The sequence below is a fragment of the Lepisosteus platostomus genome, chromosome 6 (assembly GCF_059453375.1).
Source record: "Lepisosteus platostomus isolate fLepPlt1 chromosome 6, fLepPlt1.hap1, whole genome shotgun sequence".
NCBI classification, from domain to species: domain Eukaryota; kingdom Metazoa; phylum Chordata; class Actinopteri; order Semionotiformes; family Lepisosteidae; genus Lepisosteus; species Lepisosteus platostomus.
In genome coordinates, this window is record NC_142616.1 from 17,285,985 (window position 1) to 17,302,149 (window position 16,165).

The 16,165-nt window shown below is 41.9% G+C and overlaps 1 protein-coding gene and 1 long non-coding RNA gene across 3 annotated transcripts; one reads left to right on the forward strand and one right to left on the reverse strand.

Annotated features, from left to right (window-relative positions):
- Nucleotides 1–543: 543 nt before the first annotated feature.
- gdf10a (growth differentiation factor 10a) lies at nucleotides 544–5,419 on the reverse strand. 2 transcript variants are annotated; one of them, XM_088634461.1, is made up of 3 exons: nucleotides 4,581–5,419; nucleotides 2,371–3,222; nucleotides 544–1,680 (listed from the first exon to the last, which is right to left on the reverse strand). In XM_088634461.1, exons 1-3 carry the CDS (start codon nucleotides 4,779–4,781, stop codon nucleotides 1,489–1,491), a joined length of 1,245 nt encoding a protein of 414 aa, XP_088490587.1. In that variant the 5' UTR covers nucleotides 4,782–5,419; the 3' UTR covers nucleotides 544–1,488. The 2 variants fall into 2 exon arrangements, with proteins under 2 accessions (XP_088490587.1, XP_088490586.1); XM_088634460.1 differs by having other exon boundaries at nucleotides 2,371–3,272; nucleotides 4,581–5,418.
- Nucleotides 5,420–6,608: 1,189 nt separating this feature from the next.
- LOC148661142 (uncharacterized) lies at nucleotides 6,609–13,476 on the forward strand. The gene is made up of 3 exons (XR_015939444.1): nucleotides 6,609–6,746; nucleotides 12,873–12,970; nucleotides 13,094–13,476. It is a non-coding gene; the product is annotated as an uncharacterized LOC148661142 (long non-coding RNA).
- Nucleotides 13,477–16,165: the final 2,689 nt, after the last annotated feature.

Genomic DNA, 16,165 nt, shown 5'->3' on the forward strand with positions numbered 1-16,165 from the left:
CCTAAACACGAAGCAAGCTAACAGACAAGCTCTGGCATACATAATGATTGATTTAGTCTGATTGGAATGTACATTCAGGCACAAAAACCCCATACATGCTTATCAGGACGAAGCACATTCTTTTGAAGAAAGATTAATGACATTGACTTGTCTGGAAGGATCAGCAGTGAGTAACTGGTCTTCCTCGCCACCAAGAGCCTCCTACAATAGGAATAAAAACCGAGAAGAGTCGACTCGTTTAACTGGAATTCACATGGAATAATGACCACTATTCTGAATATGTATTAGGAATGTTTATCAGAAAAGGCATTCATAAAGAATTTTGGCTTAGCCTGCTCAGCCGAGAGCCAACCACCAGACCACAGGACAAGGATGTCAGGACCCTGTGGTTTTTATAGCATCCTGGGATGTGGCATCATGGAGTCAGAGCAAAAGGAATGCTGGGTAATTTGGTTGTCATTTCTCCTCCTGAACATTCATTACCTACCCCATTCTTCTGAACACCATGGACTATTATATAAGTAAAGAAAGAGATACACAATATTTGTCTTATTTATGTTTTATTACGGTACTTGTGTTGACTACTGGCTTCATAATTTAAAACAGATACGCATAATGTTCTCCAAAACAAATGACGGATAAAAAAGTGATATTACCTACCAAAGAAGAAAAAACGTACTGTTCATAAAAAAATATGTTGTGTGATAAATCAAGAAAAATATCAGTGGAAACTGAAAAAATTAAAGTTTAGTAAATGAGCTAAAATGTATTCTTTTAAAAAAACGTCAGTTCCGACCAGCATATTTATAACTATTCGATAAGATGGACACTTTTAGTAGCACAAAAAAAATTACTATTTACAAACATAATCCAAACAGATTCAGGGATATGTTACAGTGCAGATTAAAAGCAGTTGCAGTGAAAAAAACATAAGGGCATTTTTCCTACTCAGTTCTAGAAGAAAGCTAAATCATAAAACTGATTAATTTATTGATTCCAGCCACCAAAAGATTATTCTCCTGATAATCTTCAGAATGAATCAAGGATTTTCAGTATCTGGTGATACCTTAAGGCTATATAACAATTCTGATAAGGCTATATTTCCAGTTAGAATCCTATTCTGTTATGTAAAATAGATGTGTATGTGTGAACGCATGCACACACACACACACGCTCTACATTTATGATGCACACACATACACCTATAGAAGAAGGAGAAAGGAATAACAACAATATGCACGCACAGAAAGAGACAGGACACTTTTGTTTCATAAATAGTTGTGGAATGTGAACCAATTACATTTCAACAGTATTTTACACAGAGTGTAATCTAAAGTTATCCAATCCTTGAAGGAAACCTTCACTGTCCAACACATGAGGGATCCGAAGAGCTGCCAGTGTCGCCCTTCTTGAAGGATTCTGCACGAAGAAAAGGCCATGTCTTGGTCTCTCGGTTAATCAGTCAACCTTCAGCTTTCCCAGATGTCTCTATCGGCAGGCACAGGTCTCCACCGACATGTTGGGGTAAATCTTTAACACCACGTTTTTGTTCTCGTCCAAGAAAAGGACACTGAGCGAGTTCATTTTGTCAGGCACACAGCAGGGCTCTGGGATTCCTGCAATAATTCCCACTGCTTTCACAATGCTTTGAATGGTTGCGTGATTGGAGGGGCGAACGACCTGAAAGAAAGAGAATCACTGAAGTTATGAAGCACATATCCTGCATCTTAACCGTCGCACATATTCACTGGCCTGTGCTCCACTGCTTTCATTTTGTTAACTCTTCATTCCTGAAATAAAGACAGATGACCAGGGGGGCTCACCCCAAAGACAAACCCGCCAGCATTACCGGACATTAAACCAGTATGACCCAGAATGTTTTTGAAGAAATGGAAGAAATTAACCGCAAAAAAAAATTGTTTTGGATAACAGCCTCCAGAATTATAACTGTCACTTCAATATTTTTTTGTCTTGAAGAGTACATTTAGTAGACGTAGTCATTCAGATTATGCTGAAAAAATCATCTCTCCTATGCTTTCAAATAAACCCACTAGTGTTTTACTGCATGCGACGGACATTTATTACTAAATGTCAATAAGATGCGTTTCAGAAATTAGCGATCACTGGGAAAAGAAAAAAAAATACCTTTCTGAACTAATTTAGTCTCATGTAAAATAAACTTTACAATAAAACATGAACAAAACAGAATAAGGTAGGGAATAATTCTTTGAAAATAGTCATCTGTGATAGGGTACCTTGAACAGTGTTATTTGAGTGTGACATTTACCATCAAAAGATTGATTATATATCAACTTTGGATGTGTGTGTGACTTTACACAGATGTTTTTTAGTAGCAGAAGGCATCCTGACCTTAGGCATTGGGAATTCGCAGGCTCCTGCACAGTAGTAGGCATCAAATGATTTGGGGGACAAGATCCACTCACTCCAGCCGATGTCCGCAAAGTCCACCTTCAGGTACCTCCTGGAGCAGATCCGAGGCTCGTTCCCCTGCCTCCGCCGCGCTTTCTTCATGGTTTTCTCATCAAAGCTGAGCACCTGGGACTTGGCCGACCCCTCGCTGTTCTCCTGTGCTTTTCTCCGACGGTCCTTCTTCGGCGGTTTGGGCTTCAGGGCCAGGTAAGCGCTCTCCAACAGCCCATGCTTCTGGAAGGTGTGGTACTCGACCTCGGGGAGCTCGTTGTTTCGGATGGGGTCCGGGAAGTCCGCCTCCCTCTTGACTCGGGCGTCAGGAGAAGCGTTGGGGGACCGCGTGGCCTCTTCGGCGGCAGAGGAAGGGTCATACCTCTGCAGGCTCACGGCCACGCTGTTGGGCTCAGATATCGCCAAGTCGTTGGCGTACACCAGCATGTACGGGAGGTCGGAAGGCGAAACGCGGTCCTGGGACTTCTGGGATTTCTGCCCGAAATCAAACTCGGCGGTTATGACGAGCTCGCCCGTTTCCGTGGCGTCCTTGATCAGCGGCGTGATATCCTTCAGCTGCCAGGCTCCCCGCCTGCTCGGATAGAAAGCGAAGCTCCCCAGCGGCGCCCCCGGGGCTCCGTCCGAAGGGGCGCTTCTGAAGACGATGTTCACAGGAGGAAGCGGGTGGAGCTGCTGGAGGCGGCAGGAGGAGGCCTTGACACGCTTGCAGGCCCAGGACCTCTGCCGTGGGCGCTTGTCGAAGGAGAAGTGAAACGTTGTCGCGAGTACGACTTCCGATTCCTGAAGAGAGGAGAGATTGAAGTGGTACAGAACCCTCTGCTCTGTCAGTGCTGATAAATAAATACAGAAAGGAAAGAGGGATTCACAGATAAATCATGCAAATATATTCTTACCCAACGTCTTTGATTCACACAACAGAGTTATTGTTCCTTATAAAGTATTGCTGAGGATGATGGAGGACAGATACTCTTTACATCCAATCCCATCTGAACCATATGGAAACACTTATTTAAATAGCCCCTGGGGATTTTAGTGAGTTACTAATAACTTAAATGTCTGACTGCATTAATTGCTTCTACAGTATAAGGGCACAAGTGATTATATGTACTGTAGTTTTTAGACTGTTGTGTAAATACAGTACTGGTCAATAACATTTATTATTGCATGTGTTAGATACCTGTAAGAGCGCTTTTATATATATTGCAAATGTTGATTCTAGTTTTTCTACTACCCTATTTCTGAAATCCGTGCGCAGTCTCAGGATAGAAATCTGTGCTTGAGATGGAGGTTGAGATGAGATGCGACACAATTCAGGAGTGATAGCTGGTCAGTCACGAGCATCAGAGGACCGTCACCGTTGTTACTGTCACTGTGGCCCTTCAGCCTGTCACAACTGCAATGTGACCCTGTACTGAACTGCTACCGTACTGCCTATGGTATGGTTCAAAACTACACTTCAGCAGGGCATGCTTATGTGCACAAGCCAATCACATAGCTTATTTTAGTAGAATCAAATTACTTATGAAGGATTGCAAGCAAGCAAGAAATGTGGTACTGTTTGAATAAGCGGTATCTGCAGACTGGGGGAGAAGGAGAAAGATGTCGGAGTTCAAAATATCCTAACGACAGCCTCAAATATTACATTGCAATGTCAAATACTCCCTCCAGATGGCGCAGGGCAAATTAAATCAGATTTGACTAGATACCTTTAGGTTGTAGCTCATGTACTGATTACCCCTTGGGTAATATATCGATGCTCTTCTTGTGATAATGTAGATTCGCCGTGTTTTCTTTGAGTTGCCTTAACAGCACCGCAGTCATATCGGTCTGTCTGTCTGCCAGTACACATTAAGAACATTTAACATTTTCCTTTATTTAAATGATCTATTTAAATGATGATCTTTGCACAATCAACAGCAAATACAAAAACACCCTTTAACTTTGCAAACATAAAAGTGCTTTCACTGATTTCGACCAATTTATAATAAAAAGAAAAGTAAAAGTCGGTTGTATTATCTAAGCGGTGTGTGTTTGTGGGTGTTTCGCGTTCTTTTTGATACAGTTTATAGCCGCCTGCAACTGCTCTGCCGGATACACTGACATTAAAGGGTCTGAAGTGGTCGTAAGAAACAGCTTACCTGGGCTCGCCTTGAAGCTCCGCACCGTATTCCCGTCCCGAGGACGGGTGACTTCTCTGTTGTACTTTTCGTACAGTCTGAACATGTGAAGAGCGACCATATCCTGAGCGGAGCTGTCCAGCGCTGCCATGTCAGACGGGCGCTCTGCCGGAGCGGCGAAGACGCTGCTGTCCTGGACGGAGCCCGGCGTGACTCCAGCATCCGCGACTCCCAGGTTCGAGTATCCCAGTAAGAGAACCACACGCGAGAGCAAAGCGACGTTTAGTGCCATAGCGCTGCTGTAGCTGTATCGCGATTGCTTTTTATTCCGCTTTGCTTCTTCGTGAAGTGTGTTTTGTGAAAACGAAACAAACAGCTGTGCAGATGAGTATGTTTATGACTGATGAAGAGTCGTGGGAACAAGTCACTTTGTAAAGGTGAGGCCGTCTCTTGTTCACGCCTCCCTCTGCGATATGCTCGATCTGAAGAGTCAAGTCAAAGAAAACTCTTTGAGAAATAGAGAACACATCTCCTGCGGACTCGGTATTGCCCGGGCAGTCACAGTTTCTTCTTACCGCCAGAAGCCAAGTGGTAATCTTAGGCAATAAGACACGCTGACGTCTACTGCTACTAACCAACGAGATCCAGCGCTACAGCACACCGTTTCCACAAGCCTCGAGAAAACACGCCATCTGATGCCACAAGTTGTCAACGTGGGAGACTCCGAGTCGGAGTTACTGTACCTATTAAGACTAACCAGCCATGAGCACCATTTTTTTACTGTGGCTCTGTAACCGATAGTAGCAGTTAGAATGAACAACAACAATGAATAATTGCAGCCAACTGTCAATTGCTATAAAAATGTAAGAGCAAGAACAAAGACCACTGTATTGTTACAAGAGAACAAAAAAAACTGCAGGACATCAGATAGAATTTGTCAGAATACGTGCCTTTAGGTTTTCACAAAATACTTTGATTTGCGTCCCGCTTAAAATAGATCAGTCCTCATAGTATGAGTCTTCTTGCTCCTCATCAAATCTGTGTCGTTTTTTTTTTTGACTGAGAAAGTGATGAGCCCTTTGCGTTTTGTAAACGGATGTTCAGGTTGTCTTAGATGACACATAAATCGGAGCTGGGACATTTTAATAAAGGTATTCTTGCTTATACAATAGCTACTGTTAATTATTTACTGTAACTCACTTCCCTTAACCACAGAAATATGTATTAAGCAGAGCCACAAGAGCTCCTTATTAAAATAAGTGATCCGAAAATAATTTTCAAAACTGGACAGTCATGTTTAACATCGAAAAAAAAAACTGAAAGACAAGTTATTGGCTAAAAAAAACCCAAATCGTCGATTTGAGATTATATACTTTGATAATAGACTTTTGTCAGATTCAAAAGAAAGTATACGTTCACTAGCTGATGTTGAAATGTCCGACATGTATTAAGACAATTTCAGACATGTGCCTACAGAGGAACAGAGTAACAATAAAGAGCCTCTTAGAGGTGGAGTAGACGCAGCTGTGTGATTTCTGGGTATAGTAAGGTCAGGCGGCGAAATTTACATGTACTCATTAGTTAGGTTTCTTTAATTAGGGCAGCACGGTTAATTAAGCTGTAACATTTTAAAGGCGTATTAAACCTTGCAGTCTAGCCCCATATTAGAAGTAAAAAATCATAGTTAAAATGAACATGAATACATTAAGCCATTTAGTACTGTATGTTTTAAGGTCTCGAAGGTGCATGTCTTGTCACGTCGATTCTATTGATCTGTGCCTATCTTTCTCAGTATTTGTACCGATAAGAATTAAACCTCAAGCAACATTGCTGACGCACTCATGCCGGGACCAAGAATCCAATATTAACGTGTTTCGTTTATAACGAAATGTCAAGAAGAAATGGACACAGAATGCACAAACAGACCGGTAAGTAAACGGCGCGGCGCAGTGCACGTCCTGCGCAGGAAACAACGGAGGAGAAATACAGGTCCTGCTCGGAGTTGTGCAATCGGCCTATTTAAGAATTAGTTCTGGGGCGTATTTATGAGGTCCTTTGATTTCATTCATGGCATTATGTACATGACCTCCACTGGGGAATGTTCTAACCTCCTCTATTTTCTATTTTCGTGTCTGCAGTACTTCAGCACAAAGCTGGTGCTGTGAAAGAGGGCTGCTCCAGCAGGAGGTGAGTAACAAGCTGAGCTGTGCCGGTCACTTCGCCATTAAAACGCCTTCTCTTCCCTCAGCCCACTGGAAACTTCTATTCACTTCACACTTGTATGTGTCTTAAATCTGCACTAAAGCGGAGAGGACCTTGCTACTTTGACATTGTTACTGCGAATTAAAGAATAAATCAAGGATAGTGAACATTTCTTGCTGTATTTTATTGTAGAACAGCAGGCATGCGAAGCCATTAAGGCATACTACTTTGACTCTTTTGATGAAAAAAGTATGTGGAGAAGGAATTTAAATTAGCCCTGGGTCACATAATTCCTTCATCGTGAATATAACTAATCAGTGGCATCTCTAAGACACCTTCAGAAAGAGCCGTGCAATTCCTCCTCCTGCTGAATATTGCTGGTAGTGTGAACGTTTTGTTAATTAAAGTTCTTGCCAAGAAATGATCTTAATAAAAAAGAGTAAGCCACAGCTGTGAGGATGGTCTCAGTGGGACTCACACTCTCTCCGTTTGTCCCAGATTAGCGAACAGCCAGTCCTCCTAAACTTGCAGATCGCATGAGTACTTACATTTCCACATTGTCTTGGCATCTGTTTGAGTTTTATGTACTGTAGAGGACGCAGTACCAAATAAATGCGCTTTCCGTCAGGGGAAACACAGAGGACAGAAGAATAACAAAAAGAAGGATTTATTTAGGTATTATGATTTATTCGGATCTATATTCCCATTCACCTGCAAGGATTGGCTTCTGCGTTTTGTACAAATGTACAAAAAGTCAGAGTAAGTGGGTTTTTAGCTTCAACTGTCCAGACTTGTGATGTGGGCTGCGTATGTATCTCCCCAGACTGCAGTGAGGGACTCGGAACTGGCAAAGTTAGCCACCGCTGCTGTAGAAATACACTGTTGGGACAACAGTCATCTATTTCTTTGTCTCTTAACCTACAACATGGATTAAACACAATTTGAAGAGGAAGCCAAAGTCTAGGAGAAGTGCTAATATAGAGGGCTTCATTATTTTCCAGGAAGTCTTGACTCTGTGAAGAAGTGTCAGGTTCGGTGAACCTCCTCCGCTGTCCTGATGGTTTCCGGCACCACTTACCACCATGGAAATGTCCATTTCGGCTGCTCCTGCACTTTTGCACGGATTGCACCTAATAGATGATCACGTGGTATTCTTAAAACATATATTTAAACAAATCAACTGGCTCTCTTAAATATACAGATATGACGTAATCTGAATGGGTATATTTCTATAGGGACCCCAAACTCATGAGTCCCAGTCGTTCTCATTTGCTGTAACCCTTAATTCAACTATTCTAATGTACATAAATATAAATTTTCTCCATTCATTGGAAGTTTCATTTCACACCTCTCTGCACCCATTCTGACTTCACACCTCTTGATTGGCCTCTCTTTCTGTCCCCTGCTCCCGCCTCTCACTCCTCCTCCCTCTCAACCTTTGTTCTCCCGCTACTTTACCTTTGCCTACTGCCCTGTCTCTCTCACACCTGAAGAAGGCTCCACGGCCGAAACGTTGTGTTTTCTTTCTTCTTTTTTTCAGCATGGAATAAACCTATTACTTGTTCCTTTGCAGCCTACGCATGCTGACGCAGCTCCCCACCTGAACTACATAAATATAAATGTTCAGGTGGGTATCTGCGTCAGCATGCGTAGGCTGCAAAGGAACAAGTAATATGTTTATTCCATGCTGAAAAAAAGACGAAAGAAAACACACCATTTTGGCCGCGATACCTGAAGAAGGCTCCACGGCCGAAACGTTGTGTTTTCTTTCTTCTTTTTTTTCAGCATGGAATAAACCTTTTACTTGTTCCTTCATAAATATAATTGATCTGTTTTACGGGAACTGTCATTAGAAAGATTAAATGAACGAAAAATGAGTTGGAAATATAATGTCTAAAGTATTGTACCTCACAAAATCCGAGTTGTGTCCACTTCAGTGTTTAACGTCTGAACACCTTAAGGTCTTCGATTTAAACCTCCTGTCAAAGAGAGACCTAAAGAGTTTTAGATTTAATGGCAATGGTTGAATGAAACCTACAGTAGAAGCAAAGCAATGGGAATGACTTTTCTGTATAGGAAGGGAAATCATAAGGGTTTGAAGCCACTGCAGTAAAGCCTCACAAGCCCGGAGAGAAACAATGGTGTAATGTTCAGAGTGTACAAGCAGGTGACTGGTGGATTCAATACAGGACACACTCTCAGGACAGGCTGTATGCTGTGAAATGCACTACAGAAAACCTTTACAGTGAAATAATTCTTGCTACCGCTCTGCTCAATGAAACCTGAACACTCTTGTGCATCCCCGGGTACAGAGAGTGGATTTTTGGTCTATGAAGGTCTTCTTGTTTTTAATTAGTCACTGTTGACTTATAAGTTAGCCCACAGACACTAGCTCTGAGACACCATTCCTGTGTGTGTGTGAGAGAGAGACAGCAGTACAGCTCTCTCCACTGCTCAAGGTGGGCTCTGAGACACCATTCCTGTGTGTGTGAGAGAGAGAGACAGCAGTACAGCTCTCTCCACTGCTCAAGGTGGGCTCTGAGACACCATTCCTGTGTGTGTGAGAGAGAGAGACAGCAGTACAGCTCTCTCCACTGCTCAAGGTGGGCTCTGAGACACCATTCCTGTGTGTGTGTGAGAGAGAGACAGCAGTACAGCTCTCTCCACTGCTCAAGGTGGACTCTGAGACACCATTTCTGTGTGTCATCATCTCCAGTAGTTGGATAAATCTTACAGACAGAAAGTCATTCCACTGCACTGCCATGCCAAACTATTAGGGAACAGTGGGTTAACCCCCCCACTTCAGCAGGTTCACAGGTGTGGACCTGAGACATTGGGCCAGTCATTAAACAGCAGCTGATGCATGTCTGTGTGAGATAGTGGCAAAGATTCTGTAGGTTTGTTGGCCTGAACTGCCCTTTCTTGTCAGTTCTTACACATTAATCACTGCCTGTAAACTCTGGAAGCTGCCTATTTGACACATTATGAGGTCAGTTACATAAGGCTTCCTTACTACTGAGATATTGAAAGGTCAGGTCTGCTACTACATTACATAATTCAGAAAACATGGGGGCATTCTCACTAATGTACACGGGACGGAATAATGTTGAACTTGTATCTAAATGACATACGGTATATAAAACTAATATTGGTACTGATCAAATGAAAATCCACTACAATTTATGGAATGTTCTGAGTGCTATTTTAGCTGCAGAAATCTTTAAACAGCCCTGGGGTTCTAGCCAACAACCAGGACACCATTCTTCATTTCTAATTCATTTCCCATGTTTGACACTTTCTGTGCTGTTCTTGGTTTGAACCCAAGTACCATAGTAACAGTAATTTTATTGTTATGGCAAAGGAGCTAATTAGAAACCGGTATCTGAGAGTTATTGAAACAATTTTGCAGGAATGAAGAAACATCACAGAATTAATGAGGTGGATTGAACCAGATAAAAATGATTTAAAAAAAAATCATGAGTAAATCAAATACTGTAAAACAATACGTTTTTGTCAAAACCCCATCAGGAACCACTTTGAACATTTTACATGGAGACCATTTTTTATTTTGAAATGGTTTACAGCACATAATTATCTCTTTACGTTTATCTTAATCAAAATGGTTGAAACAGAACGCTCCAGAAGAAGAGGTGCTGTGGTGAGGAAACCACGGATCTCCATTTCTTTGTAGACGTTTCACCACTCAGTGACTCCCTAGAAACAGTTCAGACAAGACGAAAAACCTAACAGCTTTTCAGAAGAAGAAAAGAATGAAGTAGTCCCAGAGCTAGATTCCTGTTTTAACCCTCAAAAACAATTAAAAACAATGACATTTTTGGAGGGAAAACCAGTGAACCTTTGAGAGGTTTTGCACATCCCATGCTGAAACAAAAACCAGCACCAACAGCTGTTAATCCTAAAACCTCAGGCATACAGCTTTAAGGAAAAAAGCCCAAAAACGAGAAAATCTAGAAAACGGGCAGTTTGCGCCCACCTCCTTTTTTTCTGTCTCATGTTTATGCTTAATGATGTAAGCATTATTCATTGAAAAGGATTGCTTTGAAAACATGGGTAAAGTATGCTCGATGTTAACGACATGAAATGCTGTTTCATCTAATCTGGAGGCACGAGGGCCCTGCAGTGACCATGTGTTTTGAAAAATTAGAATTGTTACTAAGTTACGATCATTATTCAAATTCTTTTTTTCCTCAGTCAAAGGTATGGTAGGCTTGGCCGTAGAACAAACGCGTTTCAGAGGCAATCTATAATTGTGATTGTGTCCAAAGCACTCTGTGTAGGTGGCAGGAAAATATTGGCTGCCCTTCTGTTTATTTTTGCCCTGCCCAGTTTGTATTGGCCATTCAACAAGCTGAGTACAATCAGTAGTGCCTCATTCTGCCCACTTGCTCATCAATCACTTCATGGGCTTCTTCAAAGCAAGGACATATTGGTTGGGGTTGCTCACTTAATGGAATGATTATGTCAAATTTTACTGCCCTAGCTGTGGTGGACCGGTCACCATTACTCTTATTGTGTTGTCTCTGTGATTGAACTAGTAATATTAATACACTGTTTATAAAGTGAATTTATGATCGCTTTGATCAGTAAGGAGCGGTACACTTGTGCTGTAGCACACCCTCAATAGTACAAGCAACATGGACCTGAAAAGTGTTCTTTTCGTGATTTAGGTACATCTTATAAATGAAAATATTATGCAAACCGCTATGCTTAAGTAAACAGATGTTTTGCTATGACAATCGCTCGAGGGGAATGGGGTGACAGTGGGTGTCTCAGACTTTTCTGTATTCTTTCCATCTTAACAGTAGTGCCATTGAACGTTTCCTCATTACTTCGCCCTATGTCAGCTTGAGGGGGTTACTGATCACTCAATTCAATTTAATTTATTTTTATATAGGTTGCCCCAAGGCGCATAACAAAGCAAGTGACCATACATGTTGTGAATACAGAACAGAAAAGACCAGAAGACAACGGAGGAGAGGAACCAAAAACTCCTTAGTAACCTCTAGGGGTCCAAAGTCAACTGTCTGCCGAACCCCTTTGGGCATGCTAACGTTATATAATTAAAAAAAGGAATAAATGAATGAGGGCATTAATCCATCCATCATGTCTTCTGTATGTCAGTACTTCATGCAGATCTCTGTAGACCAGCAAAATGATAGCACGATAGCAGTGAGAGCTAGCTGTTGCCAAGCACATTTTCTGGCCATAATAATTCAATGTTTTCTGAAGACGCGTTTGAAAGGAAGGAGGCAAAACAAATTGATTTTGCAGACTGTTTGGAAGGCAACGGCGGAAGATTTAAAACATCAAAGTGATTTTATGAAAATAAAAGATCTAAAAGCTGGTTCTTACACCACAAATATAACTGAGTAAATATTTAAAGAAATCCTTACAAGGCCGCAACAATAACAAGAGCATGTAGCAGACAGGCTATCTCATTATTATACTTCAGTGAGAACAGTAAAGTAGAGGATTTTTCTGCCTGCCTGTTCTGCTAGGAGAGAAAGCATTAACACACCAGCATATTAGAGTAACTGTCCACGTTCTCGGTGGAACAGCAAATACTGTACTATGCGCCAGCAGCTGCCTCATCTGAGCCCCCCAACTTTAATCTCACACTCAATCTAACCCAAACCCCAAGTGCAGCGATAACCTTAACTTTCTGCTGAGGGACTGCTGAATTCACACTTTCTCCACACCTCAAAAAGCTCAGGACCTGTCATCAGAAGGCTAAGGCACAAACACCTTTTCTCTTTGCAGAAAAGTCCAGCAACACTTAAAAAAAAAAAAAAGTGTTGCTCTACGGCTTCAATACATGTACGGTCAAATCAGGTGGGCTTTGAAAACGATGGGACTGACATTCCCGCTAGCCGGAATTCACATCACGGTGGGAGCACACAACAGTGGGAGTTACCGTGCGAGAGAGCTGTGTCAGGGGTTGCAATAGCAATAAGCGGTTATTTCTAAATCAACCTACTGCCGTCCGTTTGATGTATTGAATAAACAATGGTGAAATCTGTTAGAAAAATAACAATGCGATCCTAGAATAACCCTTCTACGAAGTGCATTTTTCGCTGTTTACTTTCAAAGGTCTCCTTGTCCGTGTCTTGTAAAGAAAGCTGCCCATGAAATGAGGTCCGTGGCGGCCTACCTGTTCGCTGCAACGTACCACAGTGGTTTACACACAGGTACGTGGAAAAGAAATGACACAGTTTTGCACAATGGTGTGTCTAAAGGATAAGTTACTAGATTTGTGTTTCTTGGGTAAAGCTGTGTTTTTGTACTGTTTTTTTTTCCTTGTTTTGCTGCAGGATGAAGTGGAAACTGCTGCTGTACATCTCTCTGAGTGGTTTCTTTCGCCAAACATATCGTTTTCCTTGGCTTCATAAAACACGCAGCAGAACATGGGGAGCCGGCCTGAAAAGTGTCCTTTCAGGATGTATAATGCCATGCTCTATCCTGCCCCGTGTTACAAATATAAGCATCACTTTGTTTCGTCTTGAAGTTTTGACTCCTTTGAGAGCCCCGCTCCCAGGTTTTTCCCTCGACGTACTGTAGGGATTCTCAGCTAGGCTGGTGTCTTGTCGCTGTCGTTGGCTCTTTCAGTTGAGGTTTTCTACAGCAGCGCCCCTGTCTCCGGGCTGTGCTGTTGAGAGTCTCAAGCCAGTGAGGTGTCTCAGCCCCTGTGCCACGGGTTTCTAACTAACACGATTTTACTTTTCACAGCTATGACTAGTGTGTTTCCAGAGTAAGGGCAGCTTTGATCTTTGGTCCCCTGTCATTCAAAATTAGTTTCCCCTCAAGATGCAGCCCTGTAGCTGGCACGAAGTCAACACCCAGGACACAGGCTGCACAATTGTTTCTTTGTGTATTGCAAACATCTCTATTAAAGCCCCTACCCCCCCCATCCCGAGTTTGCAAACTCAACACCTCCGAAACTTTATAACCTCTGATATCTGGTCTAATTTGCGTAGATAAGTCAGTGTTCTCAAACAATTTCGCCGCTGTTCACTTTTGCTTCACTTGTGGTGTTTTTGGTGTGATCACGTGTACTTAATGAGTTTCAGTACGTTTCACTTTTGTCCCTTCAAAAAAGTCAGTTGAAGTTAGAGACCCTGTCTGTTGAGAGAGGTTGACGTCTGCAGATCTTAATTGAAACAATCTCTCCTCTCATAGCTGATTGAGATATATGTGTAGTACCGGACAGAACTGGGCCTGACCCCACTGGATTGATGAGAGATAAGACGTGATCACTGATCCCTTTCTGGCAAGTTTGTTTCCATTGATTCAGTGCAGGGAGTTTAGCACGGGCCCACAGCCAGCATTTATTTAACACGAATTTCACATTGACTCCGAAGTTTACATTTTTTTGTAGTATAGTTTGGTGAATTAAAAATAGATAAGCTGAGAAAATCTCAATTTAAATGCACTGGGTTCAATGAGATACAAAAACAGATAGTTCTTTCTATCTAGCATAACATACTTTCTGGAAGATTTTCCTGCAATTGTTTTTTTTAGTATAATACTAGTTATTTTACTAAGAACTCCTTAGATAGTGTATATCCATTGCTCTGTTTTTTATTGGCAAGAATTGTATCACCAGTTGGTAATTTGACCTCAGCATTTTGATAATGAATCTCAACAGCACTTCAGTGCTAGCTCCCAATGAGTCATTACAGAACTGATCAAAATTGCAGCATATTTCCTATATGAAAATGATACATGTCTAGTTTTAGGGCTTAACGTTCTTTGCCACCTTGCCGAAGAGTTAATACAGGCTCTGACATGAATATTTAAAACAGTAACCACTCAGTGACAGTCAGTTCATTTCAGCACATGTCTTGTGAATCAGAACAGAACAAAACAACTGGAGGTTCAGTTTATAAGAGGGCTTGGGGTGTCATTTTGTGCCAGCTGGCTTGAATAGCTTCTACAGCTCTGTTCGGTAATTGAGAGGAAAATGGTCAATTCAAATACTGCTTGAAATGAAATGACAGCCCAAATATAACAAACATGGAAAAAAAAACAATACAGGCTTCCAAACATCTCACATCTCTGTGTCCAACTCCGCTGGTTTGCAGAATGCAGGGCTCAGCATGAAAAGCCCTCAGCGGTTTCAGAAGTCAGCTACAGAGACTGCTGAGCCACCACCTAAACAATAGCCCTGAAACATGTGGTCCATTCCCGCCGGTGACAAAGCACTTACCTTTTGTTCCTTATTGTTAATTAAGTGTCAGTTCTAACTTTAGCCTTTGGCAAGGAAACTAAGATTATTGTCATTTGGGGCTTCTGAAGCACAAATTGCAGAGTGTGATCAAAGGTCAGAGTCCTAAAACCTTAAACACACTGAGATATTGAGCTGAAGATTAGGGTAGTCCCACAATTAGGTAACATATGGCACTGCATTCAGCCTCTAACACAGTACACATCCACTCAGCACACGTGCTAAAATCAGCTTTGTAACTCACCTGTGCACACACTATTTGACGTTCTACCCAATTAATGCAAGGCAGCAATCAAGGCATTCATTGTTTAAAGGGGATTTAAACAGGTTAGGATATAAAACGCAACAAACAAGCAGGAAGAAAAAAAACAACAGAGAAGCATTGTTGAAGAAGTGACACCCAAGACGACATATTTGTAAATATAGAGAGATAAACAGGGAGAGATAAGACTCAGACACTAGTCAACAATGTGTTACAGTTGCGTGCTCTTTTGGGTCTGACACCCAGCAATGAAGCCATGTGCCTGAAACCTGTCCAACATAGGAAGCAAACTGATGGAAAGCCATTAAGTGTTTCTTGATGGTGGAGTGGAATGCAGAATTTCTGCCACACAGTTCTTGGTTCCTGGGTTCAAATACAGACCAGGGCACATTTGGTTTTGAGTTTGCATGTCCTCTCAATGTGGGTTTTCTTGATTTTATTGGCCAGTATGTTAGCATCTCTGTGTGTGTGCCCTGCTATGGCCCAGTTGGAGTGTAGTGTCCTGTCTTTTGCCCAGTGCTTCATGGTGACAGGGCTCTCACTAAGAAAGAACATCTTTCTGACAATGGATGGAAGAGTATCTTTCATTGACAAAAAATGTCAGGTGATCTTAAAGCAAACCAAACATCTCCATATTGATTGTACTTGCTCGGTTTATTGACATCAACTGTCTAGACACATTCAACACTCCTTACCTGTGTAGATTCTCAATGGAGCCTTCTGAATTCCCAGCCAATAAAAACAGTGCAGACTGCTAGGTTACAGAGGAAAAGAGGGCAATTCTGCCTTAGGGTATTGAAATTCATTGACTTAGTAAAACAGTCTGCAGCAGGAAGAATGAGTGTGGACAGTAGATAAATCTGATTACTGCTATCTTGGGATAAGCTACACTTCAGA